Genomic DNA, 10,622 nt, shown 5'->3' on the forward strand with positions numbered 1-10,622 from the left:
GCGCTGAGTTGGACATCCTACGTGTCACTCATTATGCCACGTGGATTGAATGCCCTCACTGGTGATGAACTCGAGATACATAAAATTCTGAAGTTTGCATGTATTGAAACCAACTTTGATTGTTAAGAAAAACTCGCATTGAAGTCCCTTCTTTGCTTGGCTTTGGAAGTAATATGTAAAAGCAAGTTATTGATGTGTATCTATGTATTAAGATTGCTTAAGGAGACAAGTGGTGGCTCTCCTTCATGGCATGCACCCCTTTTGGTTTTCATAAAAAACTTAACATTGTCCAGAGTTTGAAAGGAAGCAATAGCTTGACCAAAACTCAAGCGGAGTTCATAGGGCTTATTTTTTTTCTACAATTCTACAACCAAATATACTCAAGTGGAGTTTATACAAAGTTCACAAGGAATTCATAGGGCTCATTATTTTTATACAACTCTGCAACTGAGTGCACTTGAGTGGAATTCACATGGAGTTTATAAAGAGTTCACGAGGCTCATTTTTTTTGCAATTTTGCTACTAAATGCAATTGAAAATACAATTGAAGTTACATTTTTTTTTTCTGCAACTAAATGGAATTAAAGATGAAGTTTAATGATTTAGAGAGATGTAGGCAATTGAACACCAACAACGTAAAGCATGTGTTGTGAAGGGCAATGGAATTTTGCTAGGTGCACATTTGACCTCAATCTTTGACTCTGCTAATGAAAACACAAATGGCAATGAGATACAATCCAATATACAAACTGTTGTGCATTGCATTGTTTTCAACTCAATGATGTTAGAAATTAATTGAGTGTTGTAAGTGATTACTTATTTTTGATGTTACATTTAGGTGAAAGGTAAGAAAAATGTATTGTTAAGCAGCATTTGGAGTAAGGTGGATATTTGACGTGAGTGTGAAGGTTATTTGTTGCAACTATTAATCGTGCATTTCTTCATGTGATAGGGTTAGAAATACTATCTCAAATCATACATAATTTCATTTTGGAATCATTTTAGTTCAAATCAAATTTCAATGCAAACATTGTGGATTAAATTGTTTGTCACTAATACATTTCATCACACTTTAAATGATGCTGTAAACAAGGTGAAACTCCATCCATGAACTTACATTTATCAGCTATATCATTTTTGTTATATTAGTTTGTTTTATGGATATTGATTTTGTTTGAGTAATATGAAAAGGCAACGTCGGAAGTTTCAACTTTGTTGTTTCTTTGTTTACAATGTGTATGGACCTATAGTTTGAGGAAGAAGATGTGAGTTTGCTTAATATTACGTCACTGGTACATTTTGATAGGAGGAAGAGCACATTGTATTGTTCAAGCTTCAACAAAAGGCATTTGGAATCAAAAGCTTGATAAGAACTATCAATTCTTGTGGCTATACTTGACAATGTAATTTTGCAATGTCTACATCTTTTACCTCTCATGTTGTAGTTGATTTATCAAACTTTGGACAAGAGTGTAAAAGAATAATGCAAATACCTACCTAAAAAATAAATATTTGTGAAGAAGATGTGTACGTCTTCATATATTTGATGTTATTTAATTTTTATTAAATTTATTTATTTTATTTATTTTTGGATGCAATATTTTATGTGTGATTTCTATTTTGAGGCATGTAATATTACATAATGTAGATTTGCCAAGAATGAGTAGAACTTTATTTGTGATGAATCAGAGCTATTGTTGATTAAGTCCCTACCTTTATTAAATGTTGTATTCTTCCTTTCATCAAAGTATCCTTTTAGCGCCTACTCCACATTTCCAAATAGTAGTAATACTTTATAATGGAAGTAATGCTCACAAGTCATATTCTCCTTCAACTAAACCATTTATTGAGGCTCACTAATACTATATTAGAGAATGTATCACGGAATGTTTTTCTTAGATAGATAATAAACACTTTACTTTTGATAAGGTTTGGATTTATAGGAGCTCTTGAGGATTACATTTGCTCAAGTTTTTGTGATTCTTTAGAGAAAAGCCGATTGTCCCAATAGAGTAGGGCTCGGAGTGCAATAAAGGTTAGTACTAGATATCAGGGCTAAGTCTCGAATTCCAAATTCTTAAGATTTTGTGACAATGGTATGGATTCAATTAGTCTATATATTAAGATTGCTTAAGAAGATACATGGTGGCTTTCATTCACCGCATATGTGGGTCTTTATTTTCATCAAATATATTCATATTTTGTAGAATTCACTACTTATTTCATAGTTCATTACTGCATTTTATAATTGATCAAGGAGTTCTATAGGATTCAAGTAGTGGTTCTTCATGGTTGCATCATAGATCTTTGTTTTCATCAAAAAAGTTTGCATTCTTTGAAGTTTACAAGGTGTTCTATAAGGCATTTTATAGATAATCAAGGCATTCTATAAGATATTTTATAGTTGATCAAGTCATTTCACAAGGCATTCTATGTTGTTGGTGATAGCATTGAAGCAACATGAAGAGGATTAAGCAAGACAAAAGCAAGATGATGCTCATAATTTTAATGTAAGTGAGTTGATTTTGATTGGATTCATAATGTGTTTTTATGGTTTTAGTTGCATTTAAAGTTGCATTGGATTTTAATTTTCATTGAATTCTAATTCATCACATTAATTTTGATTGGATATGATTTGGAGCCACATTGGGTTTCAATTTTCATTAGGTTCTGATTTTCACTAGGTTTTGAAAGCTCATCCAAAGTTGTTGTTTACAAAAGATTTTCATTAGGATGTTTCACATATGGATACTTGACCTCCTTGAATGCATGCTTGTATCTGCTATGTGATGTGATTAGTCATTATAATGATCAATATTATATTAAACATTTGCTTTCTAATCTCAATTTCTAAATATATGTATAATTTTGTTGATCTTCTACTACATTCAACATTACTTCTCTATTGTTGGTTTGGTCTTTTTTATTCTTTTAGATTCCTTTTATAAATGAAGTTTCTACTACAAAATCAAACTCCATTCTTTTATGATCTTCAAAAATCTATTTAATGGGGTTTATTTGTGCTTTAGGTGTTTATGTGATTTGTGAAAAAGTTCACCTCCAAAGAGATAAAAGAAAAACAAAGCATAATCAAGCAAGCAATTAGCTAATGTATTGATGCAATTGATTGTGTCATCTATGTAGAATTGATTGCAAGTGGCATTAAGCAAAGCATAATAGAGTGCAATAAAGATATTCTATTGTAACTTGATTGAGTAAGTGTGGTTAGTGGCACAAACTTTATTTCTTTCTTTCTACTGAAACTATTTATTTTTTTATATATTATGTGCCACAAGTAATAGAAAAACAACTCATAGCTCTCTTCATCCAAGAATCCACAATGCAAATGCCTATTTTGAACAATATAAAACCCTTTTTTATAGGTAAAAGTTATAATTGAAAACTTACAATCAAGTGAATGTCATTACAGATGCAGAATAATTTAGAAAATAATATCGACAACTCCCATACTTGTTTTTCACTAGCATCTAGAAGAAACAAGATTGCAGGTGAATAAAAAGCCAATGATTGCAATTATGAATCTAACTTTTGCGGTATGGTTTTGTGCCGCATTCACTTTACTAAGTTGTTATGTTTGTGCAAAAAAAATTATATATAAATTATTCCATAGTTTATTGAAAATTGATGACAATTACAATATCAAGTTTGTAATTATGTTTTTAGCACAATAAATAGAAAAGTGTATAAGAATTACTAATTGTGTGAATGTGTTTTTGAACCATGTTGAATTTAAGTTATTTTTTCTTTTTTCATTGTATTTCCAATATAAGATTAGCTTAATTATTATTATATGCTATAATTTTTAAATTTTTCTTTACAGATGTGTTTTGAAAAAAAACATATAATTTGAATAAATTTTATGAAATAAATTGATGTTGATTTATTTAAAAAAATTAATCTCAAGATAAATTATTTTAATTACAATAGGTCATTGACTTGAAATTTAAAGAAAAAAATTAAGTAAATGTTTTCAACTATATTCTATAATAATATCAAAATTTATAGTGTTATAATTAAAATCAAAATCAATATATATTTTTATAAAGAACTATATATATAAATATATGATATTTTATTCAATTTCTAGCTATATATTATATATTTTTTTAAATTACTTTAACTCATGTTTAAATAAATAAATAAATAAATAAAATTATTTTTTTTACATGTGTAATTAATTATACATTAAGTCCATGATCTGATTTGTAAAAGGTAAATTGTCTTCTATAATATTTCCTCAATCTACCAAAAAAATTTTTTTCTAGACTTTGTTGTTATATTAATATAGAATTAATTTTGAAGAACTTGAATGCAAAATTTCCTACTAATGTACAAGGTGAAATGCTTAAGAAGCATAGATTTTGATATCAATAAACTAATTTTTTGGAAATTTGTGTCAAAAATCTATAACAATGGCATGGATTCAACTAGGCTATATATTAAGATAAGTGAAGGCAGATAAGTGAAGGCTTTCATTCACAAATGGATGGATCTTTGTTTTCATCAAAAAAATTCATCTTTTCTAGAGTTTATATGTCATTTTACTATTCATCGGTCTTTATTTTCATCAAAAAACTTAATGTTGTCTAAAGTTCACAAGGTGTTTTATCGTTGATCATAGGATATTTTACATTAAAGCGGTAGCAAGAGTATAAATTAAAGGATTTTTTGTATATCTATGTGGCTGGACTCTCTTTTGGTCTCAAGGAGTGTAATGTTCTCATGGTCTTTTGATGAAAACAAAGATTGATGAATTGGATATGAGAGAGAAAAAAAGTGAGATACTATTAATGATGGACTGTGGCATTGAGGAAAAAGGAACAATGTAGAATGTCAGATCACTTTACATATATTTAAGATGCAGTACCAAGATTGCATAGAAAAACTGAGCTAAGTTAAGAATCTTTGAGAATAGAGCCATTTGTCTTAAATTCTTTCACCTGCTCAATATAAAAAGTGCTAAAGACTTCTACGTTTAAGGACCAAAAACTATGGAATTGTAATGTAAGAAAATACAACACACACACATTGAAAAAGTGATCAATTGGATTTTTACTATAATAGATTGGACAATGAGTTGAATAAATGATTAGGCATAAAAAATTCAATGAAAGGATAAAATCTTAAATTTAATCACTAAAGTTGTATCTACACAATTATTTATTACATTAATAAAGACTGATAAAGTTATTTAAATTATTATCACAACTATAATAGGAGCCATGTGAAAGATCACTCTTACAGGGTGTAGAATATAAAAGTTTATTTTGGAGGAAAAAAAACAATATAACACTGAAATTCAAATTCCTTGACATGATCCAAAATTCAAACATAATAGCAAATTGTAGACCCATCCAACAAAGAGTGCAAGTTCTGGAGTTAAAGAAGTGAGTTTTATCAAAAAACTTGCTTTGTGATCTTGATTTCTAGATGTGAGTACAATTCCCTTGATCTTCTACTGCATTGAATATTACTTCTCCATTGTTGATTTGTTCCTTTTGATTCCTTTAATGGGTAAAATTTCTATTATAGAATCACAAATCTATTTAATGGAATTTGTTTGTGCATGAGTTGTATAATGAAGTTTTAGGTGTTTATGTAATTTGTAAAAAAATTCACCTCCAGAGAGATAAAAGAAAAACAATGCATAGTCAAGCAAAAATAAAGAATAAAAAATAAAATTCTTGCAAGAATTCTTCACTTCTAAATTATATTTGTGACAAAATTACACTTTCAATTATTAAAAAATTGACATGTATACATCAGTTTTAAAAACTTATTTTATAATTAAAAAATCCTTTGACATTGCTAAATTTATATTAAATATTTATATATGATGTTTTTCTCTTGAAAATGACATATTGAAACCAATTAAAAATCAATTTTGTATAAAATCATTGTAAGTCATTTACAAAATATTACTTTTTTTCAAAATCCATGTTTTTAATTTTCAAACCTAGGTCTGATAAATCTTATTATGCTGTATGTTTTGCTGATTTTATTTGCAAAAGGTTTTTGTAAAGAGTAATGTTTCCAAATCCATTTTGTTATTTCTACTCTGTGTTCATCATAGCAAAGTTGCAATAAGCAGATGCTCTCAAAATCAAGATCACTTTTTAAAGCACAAGAATATAACCCATGTATACTAAGGCAAAACAGATGCACTTCTTAATCCACCTATTGTTTGTGATAGTATTGCCAGCATTTAGGGTTTCAACACTAAAAACAATAACTAAAATAAGGAATACTGACCTCATGCTGTGAACACAAGTAATTTCAAGATACAAAAGAAGGAAAGAAGAGAAAAGAAAAGGTGCATGTGAGGCAGAGTTGCACTTGAACTTACAGTGATGTAACTTCTAAATCAAATCCATGTCACAAAATCCAACACAAACTAATTGCAGTATACCACAGAATGGAGTAAACTACATTTTCTTTGAAGTCAACAACACACACTGTGAAGTTGTTCTCTTTGGAAATTTGTTTACATTGCTTGTTCTCATATATGCATTCTAATGATCTGGCCATCACAAATGAGATCAAGATGGATGGAGAGAAAAGTGTACTTCACCCCAATATTGTAGCTTAAAGTCTCAACAGCTGCATAGAGACAAAGGAAGTACTATGTAAATTATAGTGAAAACAAACACATAAACAAAGTAGGTAGATTGAAAACACAATCTTATTGGAAGACTAGTTGAAATACTCAATTTAAAAAACCTCAATAACCAATTACTAATATTTATGATATTAAATTTATGATAAAAAAATTACTAACATTTATGATATTTATGATATTTTTAATCAATTTTTGATAAATATTATATCCATTAATCTATTTAAATTGAATAGATTTTATACTTTAAATAAGATTTAAATCCATTGCATCATATTAATCTTCTTTTGGCACTTGTTATTTTTTAAGAAAATATTTTATAATTAAAGCCATATCTTACATATTTTTAAATAATTTTGATATGTCTTCAGATAATACAATATTCTTTCCAAAAAAAAAATATTAATAATATAGTTAATAGATTTTTTTTACATTTGTTAAGAGTTGTCATCTTATAGACATGTTATTTCTTATGGCTTTGTCTTAAGATTGAGACTTTGGTGATGCTACTAAGAAATATTGCTCCTTGCCAAGGACTTTGCAATGGAACCCAATTGATAATAAAACGACTAATGGATTGAGTTCTTGAAGAAAGAATTTTTGCAAGAAAATTTGTTGAAAACTTAGTGTTTATTATGCACATTAACTTTCACAACAAAAGAACTTATGTTTATTCTAAAGAGAAAGCAATTTCCAATTTGTCTTTCATTTGCAATAACAATTGGTGAAGCACATTGGTTTAGATCTACAACAACTTATTTTTTTCCATGGTAAACTTTATGTAGCACTTTCTCAATGCACTTCCTCCCATTCTATCAAGATCCTTCTTCTTAAAAATGACAATTAAAATTCCACTCTAAATATTATTTTTTTAGAAGTTTTAATTAGATAAATATTAGTAATTTATTTTATATTTTATATTTTTATTTATTTATTTCTTGACTTTAATACATCTTTGAATGTCATAACATACTTTTATGATTTTTTAAAGTATTTTTTTTAAAAAATATTTTCACAAGTAGTTCCTTGAACAAAACTAAGTACTTTTTTTTTTGCATATTATCTATGACAACAACATAGATTTACATATCCTACTTTGTAGCTAAAAGCTCCATTGTATATTTTATTTCTTTCTATTTATATTATATTATATTTGTATTTGAAAAATATTCTTTGACTCAAAAAATGCTTCATTTGAGTCATACTTTCTAGGACAATGACATGGATTCATATAGTTAATATACAATACAACAATTAATGACAATGTAACTAAGAATCACATATACATATTATACTGACATCACATAAATACTAGATAATGAAAAAGAAACATCTATGCACATTAAAATTAAATTAATTAAAGATATAAATGAAAATAATTATAAACATGAATTATAGAATATATGTGTGACTACTCATATAATAGAAGAAGAAGATAAAATGCAATTATATGCATCTTATGGTTTTGGTTTATAATGTAATTATTAATTTTTTTTTATATGAAAAGAAGAGAGTTGTATAAATTATTCATTAGTATTTATTAATTTTTTACTTTGTAAATTTTTTATAATTATTTTTCTTTGATTATTCTACCATAATATCATGAGAGATTGTCACATTCATAATTTTTGATTGAAACTTATTAAAATATATTTTATATGAATGTGTGTGTATATATATATATATATATATATTTACAAACTTTACAACTAAAATTTTCAATATTAAAATTAAAATTATTTTTATTTTTTAAAAAAACTTATTGGAAAAATTTAAAAATACATATTATTGTAATAAAAAAGACTTAAGAGATATGTTGAGTTGATGGTAAGTTGTGGTAATAGTAGCAGAAATTGTAGTAGATGTGGTGGATGGAAAATTGTGGTGACAATAGTAATATCCTATATATATATATATATATATATACATTTAGATAATTAAAATAAGTCATTCTTAATTCTTTAAAAATATAATAGTTTTATGATTGCAACATAGTTTTAATTTTGAAGCAATCTTAATTCATAATATAATTTTGAGTTTTATTGTATACTAATTTAATGTATTTATGTAGTAAAATTTGTTTTTATTTTTAAAAAATTAATTGGTGCAATGAAATAAAGGCCTTTAAAAAAATAGATTAGAATTTTAATAATGAATATGTATGTGTGTGTATGTATGTATATGTATATATTCACTTGTTTGTCTTTGTTATTTTATGATTTGTGAATTATAAGATTCCAATAAACTTAATCATATATCTCAATTTTATCTTAACAATTACAATTTGTAAACCGAAAAGACAAGAAACAAAAATAAAAAATGAAAATGAAATTAATGAACTACACTTTTTAAACTATCTTTGAAATTTTTTCTTCTCAGAATAAGAATTGAACTTAGGTATGATAAATTCAAAGTACGTATGAAATGTGCTTAATGTCTATTTACTTTAAAAACTACCACGAGAAAGAATATGACAAGAAATGATAAATTTTCAACTGATCATTTTTGAGTAACAGAAAATTAATTTTTAGTATTTGTGGTTTATCTAACATTATCATAAGTATTCAAATCCAACTGTATTGATGGTTGGCTGCCATGCTTCAAAACTTCTGAAATAGTCTATTACATTCATGAAGAATATAAGATACTGTAATATTATAAAATTTTAAACCCTTATATTTTTATTCATTATAAGAATAATAAACTTTGATAAAATTGTTGTGTATCATATGTTAACGTGGATTTAAAAAAATATATTTTTTCAATATGAATTTGTTTTAACACAAGTTTATATCATTGGGAAAAGAAGTTCATTTTAGCGAGTTGACGACAGTATTTGTTGAAGTCAAATGAAGACATGCAGATATTGTCTGGCGACAAAGGAAAGTATATCAAATTTGCCACGTGACCAAAAAGTACCTTAAAAGACTATGAAAAAAACATGAAATTTTAATTAAAGTCTCGTGTGATAAAACATACCAACACTTGAAACCAGTGCTTGCCTACATGAAACCGGAACAGCTTACAAAGTTATCAATCCAAGACGAAAAATACAAAGTGAACAATTTTCTAAGCTGATGGTTAATTTACTATAAATTCAACAAATTCTATAAAAACAACAAATCACAAATTGTTTAAAAGGCACATACACTCACAGCCGGTTACAAGATGTGTAAGATATTCTATGTACTTTGTGACTCTCCGATTACAAGCAAAGGTTCTCTGGCAAACATCACATACAACTGGGGTAGTGCTTCAATTTATCAGGACGCCCCACTTCGATTATAGTCGAAAAACTTTATATCCCAATGGAGAGCGGAAAGTTCAACAAAGAATATGGGTTACACACAGACCCGTCGTCTTCCCACCCCAGATTCAAACTCTTGGCTGCTGCTGCTGCTGCTACAATGTCCTGACAATACCTGCGGAAAATCAAACCACGTGGTAAGCCTCAACCGAAACTAGAGTGCAGAGTGAGTGAGCTGTAGAGCTGCCCCGGCGGCACCTGCTGCTGCATGCGTGCGACGCTTTGTGTTGATATCTCTTAGACTTGGTGCGATATCTCACCCTATGCCTTGGAAACTCCGCCATTCAGAGAACTGTGGGCGCTGTGAGTCCTCCTCAGTAGCCCCTGGAAGGGTCGGAGGAGGAGTACACGGGAGAGGGCGATGGGTACTTCGGAGATGGTGATGCAGCGTAAGGGGGAGACTTGTACTCTGGAGATGGCTCGTACTCGGTTGGGTTTGGTGGCAGCACTGGAGCTGTGTAACGAACTGGATCCTCCGATGGCGGTGGGCAGTGAGCCTTGAGATGGTCGACAAGCTTGTCTATGTTGAGCAATGCCCTGCCCTCCGTAGGCGCCACCATTTCGCAGCACAAGACCGCGGCAATGAGCAGGATCGCCATGGTCTTCGATTGAGTCGCCATCTTCATCCTCCGATGGTCGATTTCGCAGCTCGGCTGCTGAATAAGCTCTCGTGATAGG

General features: G+C 28.7%; 1 protein-coding gene and 1 long non-coding RNA gene across 11 annotated transcripts; one reads left to right on the forward strand and one right to left on the reverse strand.

Annotated features, from left to right (window-relative positions):
- Positions 1 to 58: 58 nt before the first annotated feature.
- On the forward strand, positions 59 to 9,572 carry LOC141045151 (uncharacterized). 10 transcript variants are annotated; one of them, XR_016502326.1, is made up of 8 exons: positions 59 to 674; positions 839 to 1,093; positions 1,307 to 1,403; positions 1,944 to 2,035; positions 2,449 to 2,510; positions 3,030 to 3,215; positions 3,431 to 7,407; positions 9,017 to 9,572. It is a non-coding gene; the product is annotated as an uncharacterized LOC141045151 (long non-coding RNA). The 10 variants fall into 10 exon arrangements; XR_016502327.1 differs by having other exon boundaries at positions 62 to 674; positions 3,431 to 6,680; positions 7,009 to 9,572; XR_016502328.1 differs by having other exon boundaries at positions 64 to 674; positions 3,431 to 5,920; positions 6,224 to 9,572.
- Positions 9,573 to 9,914: 342 nt separating this feature from the next.
- Positions 9,915 to 10,570, reverse strand: LOC141045150 (uncharacterized). The gene is made up of 2 exons (XM_073532553.2): positions 10,205 to 10,570; positions 9,915 to 10,059 (listed from the first exon to the last, which is right to left on the reverse strand). The coding sequence occupies exon 1, from the start codon at positions 10,568 to 10,570 to the stop codon at positions 10,259 to 10,261; it is 312 nt and encodes a 103-aa protein (XP_073388654.1). The 3' UTR covers positions 9,915 to 10,059; positions 10,205 to 10,258.
- Between the last annotated feature and the right edge of the window lie 52 nt (positions 10,571 to 10,622).

Source organism: Physcomitrium patens, chromosome 3 (assembly GCF_059467195.1).
Source record: "Physcomitrium patens ecotype Gransden chromosome 3, ASM5946719v1, whole genome shotgun sequence".
Classification (NCBI taxonomy): Eukaryota; Viridiplantae; Streptophyta; class Bryopsida; order Funariales; family Funariaceae; genus Physcomitrium; species Physcomitrium patens.

Excerpts from the sequence above, each read along its gene's own strand:
- LOC141045150 (XM_073532553.2), bottom strand. The coding sequence starts at position 10,570 with ATGAAGATGGCGACTCAATCGAAGACCATGGCGATCCTGCTCATTGCC.